At 38.5% G+C, this 15,233-nt stretch overlaps 1 protein-coding gene across 1 annotated transcript in view; it reads left to right on the forward strand.

Annotated features, from left to right (window-relative positions):
- The window catches only part of DAP (death associated protein), a 50,494-nt gene extending 37,492 nt beyond the window's left edge, over positions 1–13,002 (forward strand). Inside the window, exons 3-4 of the mRNA XM_079301186.1 lie at positions 9,675–9,717; positions 10,317–13,002. Coding sequence (XP_079157312.1) covers positions 9,675–9,717; positions 10,317–10,436 — 163 coding nt within the window. The 3' untranslated portion in view covers positions 10,437–13,002. The remainder of the gene's footprint in view (positions 1–9,674; positions 9,718–10,316) is intronic.
- Positions 13,003–15,233: the final 2,231 nt, after the last annotated feature.

Raw genomic sequence — 15,233 nt, forward strand, 5'->3', positions numbered from 1 at the left:
TGTAGCCAGAGCTGTCCCACTAGGTAGTGGATAAAGAAAAATTACTTATTACTTATTAGTGCTTATTAGTGTAGTTATTAGTGCATCTTTTCTCTTTTCTGCTGTGCTGTGTATGGAAATGACCAGTATAAAATACTAGTACAAACTCACAGCATTAAGTGCCACTAGTACTGCTGCAGCTTAATAAATGCAAACTCAGCTGAGACTGTGCATGTATGTTTTATTTTCATTCCTCAGAGAGGCTGATCTGTTTATCCCATAGAAGCAAAATGAAGAAGCAAAGCTACATGAGCATCACAAACAGAAGAAATATAGTCTAACCCTGCTCTGTATGATAGAAGGTGGTGCTGCCAGGTAATGCTGTCAACTGCCATCCTACACTTGTTATGGTGCTTCTTTAAGGAAATGAACTGCTTTTGCTGTTATTAAAGCAATTAAAAGCCATTCAAACAAATAGAACATCAGGAAATGGCAGATCTAAGAGATTGAACTAGAAAAGTAGCAGTCATTCTTGTTTGATTAACAGAAAAATCACTAGTGGTATTGACATTCAGGAGTTTGTAGTTGCTTTAAGGTTTCTACATCCCATTGAAATGAATGGGTGCTACTTTAATACTATCTTCAGATTTAACAGCACATTGATCTGTTACCCATTTGAATTGTCATGGCTTCTATTATCACTTTACAAAGCTAGACATTTATTTCACACAGAGTGAAAGCTTAGTGTCTAAGAACTCCTCTTGACATCCTTCAGATTACAATGCTTTGAATCCCATTGCTATTGATTTCCTCAAGGTTATTTTCTGTGTATTTTCATGGCACCAAGTCCCTGTCCCACTGACAGCAGAAGTTTTGGAGATGATTGTAGTAATATCTGATACTGACCTTCCAGATTAAACCCTTAATATTAATATAGAAGAAACAGCCTGTTCTGATAGTGTTCAGGTGACTGGATGTTCCTAGATGGAAAATGACGCTGCCTTTCCAGCTGCCACCTCTCAGCACAGGTGTAGTAGTGGTAGTAGAGGAATCAAGGGGTTGCTTCCTCTCAGGTCAATGGAGGTCAGCTTCTCTGTGGAGAAATTATATTTCACCAAGTTCATTTAAACAAGGATGCATCCATGCCTGAATCCCTTTGAGACAACTTTGTTCCTTGTCTTGTGTCGCAGTAAAATCCTATCTGGGCTAAGTGTATTAGGGACTAGGGGGTTTCTTGCTATTAAAAGTAAGCTGTTAAGTTAAAAACATTTCTTAATTCCATCTTCTGTTGCTCCTATGTGAGCTCTGAATATATAATTGCATACTTAAAGAATATTTTTTGTGTCTGGATGACATGATTTATGGCTCCACTTGCCACTGGAGAATAGGGAAAACTGTGTCGATAACTTCAACAGAGTTTGAACCTAAAGCAAGTTTTTGGCCAAGAACAGTCAGTTTATGCAGTCTTCTGGGATCTGATACTACCAGAGTATCTTCATGACCTTCCAGAAACATCCCTCATCATGTTCAGAGCTTCCCCAGGAGGGACCCATTGAAATGGTCAAGTACAATGGTCCCTTGTGCTGTGGGCAGAGACATTTGCTTTGGAAGGCTTCACATAACAGTAGGGTGTGACTGTAGAATGGAAACCTTTCAGAATGCACAGTGTAAAATTGGGTTGAGAATGCTCCTCACAACAGTTGCATGGCTGTGGAAGGTGTTGTAGTATTTATGCATGTACAGATGCCTGCGTATTTTGACTTCATGTCTAGAGTGGTTTTGGGGATAATAAAAAATGATACTGCAATTGCTCAAAGCAGTAGGAGAGTGAAAGGTGCACATCTAATGATTAATACTGTGAAACATTGGAAAGCAAGATTCAGGTTATGAACTCTTAACAGGAAAGGTTGAGGATTTTTGGGCAGCTGCTGTGTCACTCTGAGACAAACACAGCTTCACTTGGGCAGAAATGGTAAGATTTTCACCTTCTCAGCTTCTACCTTCTTGTTTTTCTCATTGCACTGACATCCTGTATTCCTAGCACAGCATCAAGCTGTTCTTCCAGTTGCATTCCATCCTTCATCTGCTGAGAGATGGAGGAATTACAACAGTCCCACACCTAGCTCCTGTGTCTCTGTGAGATGCAGTGCAGGCCTATGGTCATGATATTTCAGCATGGAAGTGCATTACTGTCATGGGAACATGCATAGATAGGGATGCATTTCAGCACCTGATAAACACATGGAAGTTTTGGTCTTCTTTCCCTTTTGAGCCACTGTCGTTCATAATTTTGCAAATGCTTCAAGTCTACCATATTTCGTTCCTTATTTTAGAGTTTCCTTTGCATTGCATTGCCATTTAAGCACTACTTACTTTATGTCAGTCTTCATACCTCTCTTTTTTCCACAGTGAAGTAGTTACAGATTAGTAATTGGGCTAATGCTGCAGTTGCTGTAAGTGAAAAGTTGGTCATTGGTGTTCACTAGCAGCTAATGGAGAGAGTGCACTAACAGGGTGGAACCTTTATAAATCAACCAGCAGCTGGAGAATTGCAGACTATTTCTAAATCCTCTGAGTCTATGGAAAAGGTGAAATACTTAAATCTTCATTTTATGATCAGAAGGCAGCATGAAAGAGAAATTTATTCTCTGATAGCAATATCATGTACAACAATATAGATAAGAGATGGTGGATCTCTTTCTTAAATGATTTCCTTTTGTGGGTTATACACAAGCTAAAACCAAAGATGAATGAGAGGCTGGTGAGATTAATCAGGCCATATGCTGCAGTGCCTTAATAGTGAATATAAGAATAATGAATGTCAATCAGTTGCTATTAAATGTAATGGCCAGTCATTTACCACCTCATTAAAAGATCAGGACACCCGATTTGCTTGTATGTGAATAGCAAAACAAATAGTAATTAGAATTTTCTGATAATGCTTTGTGTTCTCTGGGGGTGTATCAGGGCACAGCCTAAGACACACAGACAAGAAAATTGTATCCCAAAGTAATGTCTGTGAGGTATGCATAAGAATTTTGCATTTATTTGTGTATATACTGTGTTTCGTCAAGATTTTTCATCAAGGGGAAGTAGTGCTTTTTACTTGTTTTAGTATTTGCTGCAGCACCTGCATGTTTTTGAGGTTGTTCCCTATTTCATCTACAGCAGACTCTGAGGTTCAACAGTGCCATCCTGTGGATGATCCTTAGATCTGAAAGCTCTGGCAGATAAATGACCTCAACACAATAAATTATCATAGAATATCAGATACTGTACGTCCCCATGCAATCAGCAAAAACATTTCCCTCTGGTAGTCAGTCAGACTAATTATTATTTTTCTTTCCAGAAAACTAATAACCTAAATGTATTATAACCAATGGGAAATTATTTCAAGTAAGCTGATGAGCAGGGTGCTTGTTAGTTTTATTCTGTTGCTGAGAATTGTGATTTTAATCATCTCAGTGTGGTTTTAATCATCTTGGAATTTGTTTTTGCAGACAATGCCAAAATCAAAGGCAACTCTGTAAATTCAAATAAGCACCCCTGTAATGACATATCTGGGCGTCTTTAGAGAAGCATTAGATGCAAACTAAAACTAGTTAGCATCCATGTTTAATAACCAGAAAATATAAATTCTCAAAGAGCCTTGAAGATTAAACAGGATGATATGAACAACTGGGCATGATACTTTCAATTGCAGAAATAGAATGGCAGGATTAAAGTATGAAGACTTGTTGTCTGAAAAGGAAATTCTGCTCAGAATACTTGGGGAACCTTCTGTTCATGGAGTGAGTATCATGCCAGGAAAACAAACCACAAAACTTGTTCTCATTAGGGAGCAGTTGGGGGATCAGTGGGTAACTGCAGATCGTAGTATTTCATACATGGTTTTCATTTTGCCTGCCTAAGCTAATTGTGAGGAAACTGAGTGGTGTTTATTTGGAAATGAGCAGGAAAATAAAGGGCAAGCTGATCAGTGGAAGGTTCTGCTCACTTTTCAAATCCCTGCTGTTTTGGGTGCTAGAGAGGCAAGGGTATGGTGTCTGTGTGCTGCCTTTCCTGAAGGGTCAGACAGCGGGGTGCAGCTCCAGGTTCTGTGCTGTAATCTCTTTGGTTTGCAGGAATTTTTCCTTTGCTTTATCCATGGCTGTCCCAGAAATTGCTCCTTTGCTTTCCACAGCTATAGGCCATCTGTGAGTCACAGTACATGCCACTGGATGGTTTGATTAAAACAAGGAAACACCAAGTCACAAACTCCAGTGTTATTCTTGGATAGTTAAAAATGATGATGTAATCAGTGGTTCCAAAGTCTTTGAAAAACACGTATTTATAGATTCCATATATCTGTTTGCCAGGCGTGCTTAAAAGTGCAGAAGGTAATTACCAGTGATAAGACAAACCATTAATTCCTGCAAACATGAAAAGATTAATATGAATAATTCCCATTCTTTAATCATAAATAAGAATCATTCCAACTAGAAGATTAGTTTAACACAGTTTTAATGATTTAACTTTCATCTTAACATATTTTGACAAAAAAAATCATCCAGTCTAACAAGTCTTGCATCTATTAGTTTTGTCCTTTTTTAAGTAGGCTAACCTATTCTGAATGTTGGCGTAGTAGAAATTTTGAGATTAATGCCTTATTTTCAGGAGGTTCTAAATTTAATTCTATTTTAAAGGTATTTGCTAGTAATAATTTTACATGTAGTCTTCTGCAAGTATCACTTTCTACTTAAACTGTAAAGAAGGTAAATGAGAGCAATATTACCTACTCCTTAGTATATTGTGTGCTAATAGTTCTTAGCTCTCTCCTTATGTGGGTTCTTTGTGCTCTCTCAGCTATTTTTTCCATCTATATTTTTTTGCTCTAGTTTTTCACTTATGGTGTTCCTGACCCAAATAGCATATTTTAATTGAGGTATACTGTGGGGTACTATTTTTACTATTGCATTTTCTAGTTCCCTCTTTGTCTTGGTATGTTATTTTGATTTTTCTGATCACCAGTGTAAATGGGTGTCTGGTTACAGTGAGACCCTTTTCCCATTTTATGAGCTTCTATGTTCGTGTGGACAGCAACAATGCTTATGTATGGGGATGTTTCCTGGTTTTTTTCAACTGGAATGGAGGACTGGAGCAGTGCTCACAGTCTTTCCTTCAGACTGGATTTGCTGTTCAAATTGCTGCTGGAAGCCAGCATTAGATCCAATCCATCCCATCAGGTAGGGGATGCAGCAGGCAATTTGGTGCTCCAAACACCATAGTGGCTGCAGGTGTTCATCCCCCCATGGCAATGCTTTGTTCTGCATTTGGGACCACTCTGAATCAGCTGTGAATTTGTGTCATCTCTGTGTGCACACATGCACAGTCTCTGCACATAATAAATACTCATCTGCCCTGTGTATGTTCTGTGGCCTCTAGGAGATCTCATAGTAACTCCTGTGTTACTGTGTTTGTCTTTACAGTATTTCTGTCATACTTCAGTTCTATCAATTCCTCTAAGTTGAAGGCATAAGATTTGGTATTATTAATGCCTTGTTTCATCTAGTTAATGATCTTTTCAAGTTATTTCATCTTCTTTGTGATTTACCTTCCATGTCAGATAAAAATCTTATTTAAGCTAAGTATTATGAAATAATAGAAATCTTTATTCTATTTGAACAGTCAGGATAAATGAATCCAGTAGAGAATCTGATGTTAAACAGGTGCAGCATTGCACATGTAAAATCAGGGTAAGTTCTCTGAATGCTTAATCTTAACAGATGTGTTCTTTTTCTCCATATGTTATAAAAAAATAAGGATTTGCTCTGAAAGTATTGACACAAACACTAACTAGTTTTGGCAAACACAAGACTGTGTTCCTTACATAGTATCAGCTGTGGCTATTAATTAACTTTAAATAAATGTGTGCATTAAATAGCTGCAAAGCACATATATGCATAAACGAAATCAGTTTTTCTCAAAAAATATTTTTTTTTGTTTTCTTGTTTACTGATGCCTAGACTAAGGAATGCTGCATCTTCAAAACAACATCTGTCAAACCGATTTTCATCAGATTAAGTATATCCTCAGAACAACCATCACAGCTTACAAAATACTGGAAATGTAGGTTGTGCTTTGCATAAAACACCAATAGAATTTAAAGCACTTAAAAGTGTTTTACAGATGTAGCAATGATAGCCTGTGCCTGTTCTCCATTTTTGTTTCTATTTTCAGGAGGTTCTTGGGAAAGATAATGAGTGATGTTGCAACACTGCAATCCCAGTAGATGTCTCAGAGTGCAATTACAGAGTTATGGTCCTGGCAGCTAATCTGGGTGCACAAAAGCCCACAGTTTGGGAGTCTGGCAGTAGAGATTGAATTTATTATGACAAAGTTCATCTGTGGAAAGATTTTTCTCATTAGGAATGAAATTAAAGCATGAATCACTCACTGATTATCCAGGCCTTTCTCTGATCTGTTGAATTCTTCATTAGTATAGATGTGTGATTATTTATGCTCTGGCCTGGTTCTGGTTCTATAGATCATCAAAGATAATGAATAACATTAATTCTTAAAAGATTTCTTCTGAAACAATGTAATCTGGTAAAAATGTAAGGAAAGCCAGTGTCTTGACATAGGACATAAATACCGTCCCACTCAATCATTCTCATTTCTGGCCAGCTTTCTGTCTGCTTCCCTGCTACAGGATAATTAATACATGGGAATGAGCTTCCTACTGGGTTGGTGTTTCATCCATGGGAGTAAAGCATTCTGCCTTTGTAAGGAGTTAGAGGTGAAGCCTCATTACCGTGTGCACCTGCAGCTGATTATGGAAACTTGGGGCAGCCAGAAAACAAATGCCAGGATTTCTGCAAGGTCTTTGTGGATGGAGGGTAGAGGCACTTGAGCTGCAAACTATGTCAGCATTCCTGTTAGTTCTTCTATTTAAAAGCTGGAAATCTGGTATGAAGCAGGAAGAGTCCAATCAGAAACCCATGGAGATGACAAACCAGGGGGAAAGTCACGGAGAAAACTGTCCAGCTGCATCTGGGAGTAGATACCTTTTGCAACTCTGATTTCCAGTTAAGTTGTTCCCTGTGTGTCAGCATTATCCTAGAATGTGCCACATGAACCCCAAGTGAGGTGTTTTGGTGCCTACCACACACCTGTGGGAGAGCCCTAATCAGTGTCCTGTTTCCAAGGGAGTGTAACTAGGCAGTCACAGAGCCCATTGCATCCAAACAAGCTGAGTATGTTCTGTCCTGAGAGCATTCAACATAAATGCTTTGTGTCTGAAAAATGCAGTTTTTACTAGGAAAATGGTACTGCTGACTTTGGTTTTCCTTATAAATATGTGCTAGCTGTTTCTGAAGTTCTACCTGAAGCATAAACCTCAGACTGGATTTTAGCTTACCTGAAAATGGCAGTGATCTTTAGAGGATCTTCAGCCTTATTCCTGAGACAAAAAGAACATACCATTAAATCAAAATAAGTACGGACATCTGCCAAAAATTCTAACTCTATCCAGCTCTATCATGTATTTAACATGAGACTTAACACTTGCAAGTTCAGGTCCTTTGAATATTAATAGCATGACATTTCAACAGAAGACCAGGGTTTCTGAGAAGATTTTTGCAATTTGCAGTGGTAAAAGATGTGTTTGGAATGACATTATGCAAGAGATTCCTTCTGGTTGTAATTTTTGGCCAAAGCCATGGAGCATTGCACTTGTTTTTAAAACAAGAGTTATGAACCACACAGCAGGTAATACAGTGTGATAGCTGGTGAACAGCTCGTGGCACATTCAGCAAATACAGGCTCTGTTGGGGAAATGTTGATTTGAATTTCATGCATCATCCAAGCATAATGAACATTGAAAGGTCATGTTAAGAATATTCTAAAAATCCATTTGATTTGACTTTTTCACTATCCAGTATTGTTAATAATATAATGTCAAGCAAAAAACAGTTTCTCTGAGTGTGACTAAAGCCGGATTCCATGTATAGTTGAAGAATAAATTGCCATACTCTTTTTTTTTTTCCATTTACTGTTCATTTCCTTTATAATGTCATGGCATAAGTGTGTGAAACGTACCCTGAGCCACTGCAGTACATCTGTATTTTCTCAGTCAGAGTTATTTCTTTGAGTTTGTTACTCAGCATCCAGTCTCATGCAGACTGTAACCTACTAATTGGCTGAGTACAATTAGAATGAGATGGAAGTGTTTTGCTATTGATCTTTGCTTGCTGTTAGTTTGTACTGACAGCAAATTGAACTGAAAAGGTCTAATACAGGTATCAAAATGTTATTTCTCATTGCAGGAACTATCACTGTTATTCTTCCATGGAAGTATTTTAGAGCAGAACTCTCTTCCTTTCTCCTTTTTTTTCCAATCTTGTCTTTCTCTTTCTCACTTCAAAAAATTCTAGGAGGGATGCTGAGCCTTGTTAAGTAACCAGGCTGCTCAGAGACTGAGTAGCAATACCTTCAACAGGGCTCAGGCAATATTTATGACTTCATTATATCAAGTGTAATACTGTGCTGCTTGTTATCTTAACTTTACACAACATCATGCTAATAAATTTTTACAAGCTGTGTAGTTGTAAAGAGCATCATAGTAATCACTATCATTCCTCTAATAATGCATTTGATTTGTGTGTGCTTTGTGGTGTTCCAGCCTCACGAGCTGTAACCTCTCAGGGTGGAGCCCTTCCTGTGGCCCAGGTTAATGAACCACCTGCTCTGTGTCCTCAGTTACAGATATTTGCAGGGGGAGGGCCCCTTCACCTCCCCACTCTGCTTCCCTTTGCAGTGCCTCAGGTTACATGGTTTTCTTGCAGGAGAATTACCTCTCCTTGGAGATTTTCTGGAGCTGCAGGTCTCAACCCTTCTGCCGACTCCATGCAGATGTGTGGTTTTACTTGCCACAGAGGCACTGAGATTGCTGTAATTCAGACACTGGCAATGCCAGCAGGGCAGGCAGTTGGACGTGGCTGTGTGTGGCCCCCAAGTAGAGGTGGTCACTTCAGGAGATCAGTGCCCAGGGAAAATGGATGGCTCGTGCTGACCAGGCTTCAGAGATCTCCGGCTGTGGAGAGTCCACTCCTGTTGGTGTGGATGGAGAGTCTGCAGATGAGAAACCAGGAAATGCTTTGATTTATGCTTTTTAATATTTGTTTGATTGCAGATACATTTCTTTTTCTTATCGTAGAGTAGACTACCTGATGGAAAATCTGTGATTTAAAGTACAGAGTGTTGCTCTTTCTGAGACTCAGAATCCTCATTCATTCGATCGACAGAAATTTATTTTATTCTCTAACACAGCAGTGACTTTAGTCCAGATGCAGTTTTCATTGTGCAATACAAATACACTAAGCCTAAAGTACTGCTGGCAGTTTATGTATAAAATTTGAGGATTAAGAAACCAATGCAAACAAAGACTCAGCTTTAAGAAGCAGTATTGTTGGACTGGCCTCTTACTGCTGTCACAATCAGTGTGAAGTAATAGCAGCCAAAACCTACATGTCTGGTTTTGGCTGCAGTAAGTACTACTAAGACAGTACTCATTTGAAGAGGGAATTTATCTTGTCTGTTTGAAGCATTAATCAGTTTCCAAAAATGCCATCTTTTTTTTGCATTGTGTATGTGATCTCCTTTTCATTTTTACCTTCTAAATAACTGGTGAAAATAATCCCTCTTATTTTTTTCAGCCCACCGAAGCCAGCAGTGTTCATCTCCGGTGTCATTGCTAGGGTAAGATTATCAGTAAATTTCTCTCAGTTGTAGCAAAATTACTGTAAGCTTTTCAGAATTACCACCAATCAGAGCAAAATTAATCTCTTTCATCCCCTTTCTCTTTTGTGAGAAGAGGCTTTGTGTTTTCTCTATTCATGTAGGAAGCCCTTTGAGCATTCTTTCTGGGTTTGTGTGAAATTGAAATTATTCATTAAAATTATTTCCACCGTTTTTCTTTGAATTTTAGCACTTAAAGTTTATTGGATCATCTTTTTATATCTAAGCTAGATATTACTGCATTCATTTCCTTTGGAAGCAGCTGCATATTAAACAGCTGCTGTAGCTTCATCTGTGATGAGGAGCTCCTGCCTGTAAGGATACATGCTTGAAGATAGTGTGTGTCAGCTGCCATATGTGCCTTGAGGTACTTTATTATGGGATACTGTGTGTAACTGGAAGAAGTGAAGCTTGCATAAGAAAAATTTTGAAGTTGCCTAAAAGAATAAAAATATAGAATGTGTACAGGGGTAACTGCAATACTGTTCTCCATCTGATTTTCAACTGGAAAGTACACTTTGAAGATTCCTTAAACTTTTCCTTCTGTGTTCTTCAAACAGGGTGATAAGGACTTCCCTCCAGCTGCGGCTCAGGTGGCGCATCAGAAGCCACATCCTTCTGTGGAGAAGCTTCCTCACCCACAGCACGTCAAGCAGCAGATCCACCAGCCTCGCAAATGAGCTCCTCTCAGGATGTCTGCTGAGCTGCTCTCTGAGAATAAGTTTTCAAGAGAAGACAAAAACCCTTTAGCATTCACCCTGTCAAATCTGTAAAATTGACATCTAAAATAATATGCTGTTTCTTTTACTTTAATTCTCAAGGGTTAATAAGAATGAAGACATTGTTCAGTTTTTATCCCAGATGGAAAATTTGGTATTGAGTATTTGCTGATCAGGGGTGCTTTTTTATAAGGTTTTCTTATTGCCAGAATAAAAGCTTTAGAACGAATAATATGATTAATGAGCTTTGTAATTTTAGTTGTGGACTCAAAATAGCAGATAGTTGATGTAGTTTTTATAAGCCAGTAAGGAAGAACATTCATTTTGTACTGGCACCTTCACTGTCTGGAGGGAGTTTTTTGGGTGTGTTGAGACAGAAGTCAGCAGTTGTCTTGATTATGTAGAACCCTTGCAGCCTTCAGTATCCTACAGTGTTACACCCCAGTGCCCTCTGGATTCAACCAGGGAGATGATGAAAGGGCCCCCATACATTCTTGAGTGGGCAGAGATCCAGCTGAATCTTCTTTACACCCCTTTGCTCTTGCACAATCTTGCTGAGATTTTTCTCTCTGGTGGTTTTTGGGTATGAAGAGGAGTGAGAAATCAGAATACAAGAACACTGCTGCTATAGGCAAGTCATTTGCAATCTCATGGATCTCACTGGGGACTTTATTTTTGAGGGATTTCTCATTCCAATAACAAGCTGAAGGAGTTCATGACCCTCCAAATTGAACATAAAATAAGTTGGTGAAAAAATCTGTTCACTTTAATTTAGAATTTGAGGTCACCTTTTGAAATTAGAAGATACCATTATTACATTTGTTTATGATCCAATCTCTTTTGCACATCATATTTTTTCCTAGTCTTCTTATTCTGAAGGACAGTAGTGATATGAGGGAGTAAAAAAGAAAGTTATTTCCAAATAGAGCAATTGTTTTATTTTTATCACATAATTAAATCATTTGATTTCCCAGTTCACTTAGCTCTATCATTTTACTTTTCTTTTCACATCTGTAAAAACCAGGAAAAAAATTGTATGCATTCTACTTATTTTAAAGTGTCCTTCTATTTTTAACTGACTAGAAATACCATATAGCCTTTGGTACCCTCCAGGTTTCTAAAGTTTCTAATGATGTCCAAAAAGTGGGAGCTAATGCTGCAGCCATTCACCTGGCAAATCAGTGAAATTTTAGGGTCACTTGGGGCTTTACCAGTTCATTTATCGTTAAAAAACAGTGAAGAAATTTTTTAAATTATTAATTTTTTAAAAATTCTGCAGATTTAATGATTATTTCATGAGTAGCTGATTTAAAACAACAGCAACAAAATAATGGGAAATATGTCCCATTTCACAAGTGGAATAACTCACTTCATGTGGGTTCAGGGGACCTGACATTTCCATCTCTTCACAGGCTTGAAATGGAAATGATGTTTTGCAAATTACATGCATGGACATTTATTCTAAACCTAAGGAAGGATGTACAATCTATATATGCAGTCCTTATTTTTGATTTGATTAGAAACCATACTTGCCTTAAGGAACGAGTGTTGTTTGTAAGAATTATTCTGTATTAGAATATGTGTAACTTTTCAAAGCTGCTTTCTGTTTCTGATGTCAGTGCAGGGAGGCCTTGTTTGCAGCTGCTTATGAGTGTACAAGTGGTTCACACCTGGGCAACTCATTCATAAGGGTGGCAGTGTTGAGCCTCTTGGGATCTCTGCAGGAGATGATTTGCTGCCAGGAATGTTTGCAGACTCAGGACAGGAGGAGGTTGGTGGTGCAGCTGTAGCTGTCCCTGTGCTGTGTCAGCAATGGAGCAGATCATCACAGTCACTTCTGGTACCTGCTGGCCTGAGGGAGAACTGGAAGTTTAGGCATGGCTTCATTGACCAAAGGGAAGGGTCTTTCAGGATGAGCTGGATCACTCTTGGCTTCACTGACTGCAATGGAAAACTAAACCTCAGTGTGGAGGCACACAGTGAGGTGGGGCTGGGTACCTCTGCTCCACGTCTTGTAATAGGCAGAAATGGTTTTGAAAGCCACACTCCATCTCCATTCTGACAGTAAAATTTAGGAGCACAGATGCTTTCAAATTGCAAACTACTGCTCCTGGCTATTAATGCAATATATACACCATATATAGAGAATACCTGATTTTTGTCTTTGATTGCTTAAATAGATATGTAAGTTTGTTCAATGAAGTATGGCTCTTAAGGTAGCTTTAGTGGATTTTAGAGTGCAGAAATTCATACATGATTAGAAAATGTCTCTGTATGAAAGCATATTATATATTGCTGGGACGTATCCATGTTTATACACAGATGTCCTTACCAAAGCATTATCTTGTCCAAAATAGTCATAACTGGTGAACTGGATTTCTTACTGATGGTTATTGATACTCTTAAAATATGTTGCAATAGCATATAAGCCTCGAAGATGTTCAGATGTTACCTTGAAATGACTGCAAAAGAAATTTTCTGTAATTGTCAATGTGGCAATAATGCAACAATAAAGCATGAAGTTGTATATTGGGCTCCTTTTCCTCTGTAAGTGCAATGTAAATCAGCAGGGTGCAGCTTTGTGGGATTTATGGGATTTTATTACAGACTGCTGCATGACTAATCAACATTTTATAGATAGTGAAATTTATTGTGAAGTTTTATGACACAGTGGATGAGCTGTTTTGAATAGTCCAGTCTCATGTGAAATAAAAAGTAGATGCTGCCAGCTAGAATGGGAGTGCTGTTTTCCACTATGAAATTGGAGATGCTCGCTCAGCCCCTGTGAAGTCAGAGAATCTAACCCTGGTAACAAACCAGGACGGTAAAGGAAATTAAATGGAACATTTTCCATTGCTTTGCAAGTTCTAGTCTTTCAGAAAAAGCAAGTATTGTAAACAGAAGAGGTGGCAAACTTTTCATAAAGCTGCAGTTAACATCACACAATGCATGCTGCAACCTAAGTGATTTGCTGAAGAATGTGCAAAAATTGCCACAGTGTTTCTGGGACCTTTCTAATACTTCGGGCATCCCATATTCAGTATATGTGTAATGTGTATATAATACAGCAAATGTGTGTGATACAGTGCACAAGTGTCACCTGCTGCCATGGGACTGTTGCAGTGTTACATCCTTAGACTCTGCACTCACATGATCATAGAATTGTTTAGGTTGGAGAAGACCCTTAAAGTCATGGAGTTCAAGCATTAACCCAGCACTGCCAAGTCCACCACTAAACCATGTCCCTAAAATCCATATCCATGCATTTTTTAAATACTTCCAGGAGTGATGACTTAACTGCTTCCCTGGGCAGCCTGTTCTAAAGCTTGACATCTATCTTGGTGAAGAAAGTTTTCCTCATACCCGATTTAAAGCTCTCCTGACACAGCTTGAGGCCATCTCCTCTTATGTTGTCACTTGTTACCTCGGAGAAGAGACCAACCCTGCCTTGCTACAACCCCCTTTCAGGTAGTTATAATGAGAAATAGGATGCTCTCTCAGCCTCCTTTTCATGCTACATTATTCAAAAGATATCTTCTTTCATTAAAACTTTGGGAAAATACATGTACATGATGTCAGGCATGCTGTTGATGGGCTGTCCACTGTTACACCAAATTCCATGGCATTGTAATCAGCAGTATTGCAGATGTTAGTAGTAATTAGAAATTATTTACTTTATGTCAGCTATATGATCTACCCTTTTGTCACTAAATGCCTTGAAATAGAAGTTTTGCATTTTTTTCCACAGTAGTGTGATCATTGTATGCTCCTGGCTATCTAATGAAAATACTCACAGCAGTTTTCCATACGAAAGTGAAGGGAATGAACAGACATATGTTTTTATCCCTTTGGAATAACTTTATTCTGAACACTCACCATCTTCATGGGGGAGGGGGGGCATGGGCTTTATAAGCCACTTGTGTCCCCTTCGGATTTGGGTGTATTAAGTTTAAAATGAGATTTAAGTCTAGGCTAATGCCTTAAGATGCTGGATTAATAGACATAATTGCATTTTAGAAAATGTGGGAATGTCAGTATGGGTACAGTTACTTTTACAACAGTGGGATATGTTGCTGGTCAGAGGCTGCAATGATGTAAAGAATTAAGAAGACAAATCTGTTTTAAGTTCTTTGCACACAAACCTCCCACAAGATAAAGACATTTAAATCTAACTGTTACAGCTAATGTTATCTGCTCTATAAGGATACAGAGGGATGCAGATAATAGTGAGGGGGTGGCTCAAGAAGAAACTGAGTCAAGTCTGCAACAGTAAATCTTGGGATTTCTTTTCTTGGGTGAAGTAAATCTGCATTGTAGCTGTAACCTTTGGTAAGTGCTGTGCATGACTGTATTATATAAAATTAGTAAAGGTTGTTTCTCAGGAAGGTGGAGGTTCATATTTTGCTTGTCCCTATGTTTTTGGGTCTCCTTCCAGAATGTGTGTTTATTGATTTTCTTCTTCCTCCATCAGAGAAAAGATTGCAGCTCAGTATACTATTTCTTGAATCATAAAATGGAAGCACTAGCATTTTCAGATATGAGGCCTGAGAGGAGAGGTGGAGTGCATTGTATTTGACAAAGCACTCTGTGAACAAAGAAGTAATTTCTATTGCAATGACTGTTTTCCTTTCCTTTGCAATGCTGATCAGAGGTGAGAAAAAGAGTATGATACCTCTTTCTGAGAATGTAATTTGTTACTATTTGGAGCTGACAGGCATGCATGGTTGCTGATGATTTTTTGCAAAACACAGAATGCTG

The sequence above is a fragment of the Erithacus rubecula genome (assembly GCF_903797595.1).
Source record: "Erithacus rubecula genome assembly, chromosome: 3".
NCBI lineage: Eukaryota > Metazoa > Chordata > Aves > Passeriformes > Muscicapidae > Erithacus > Erithacus rubecula.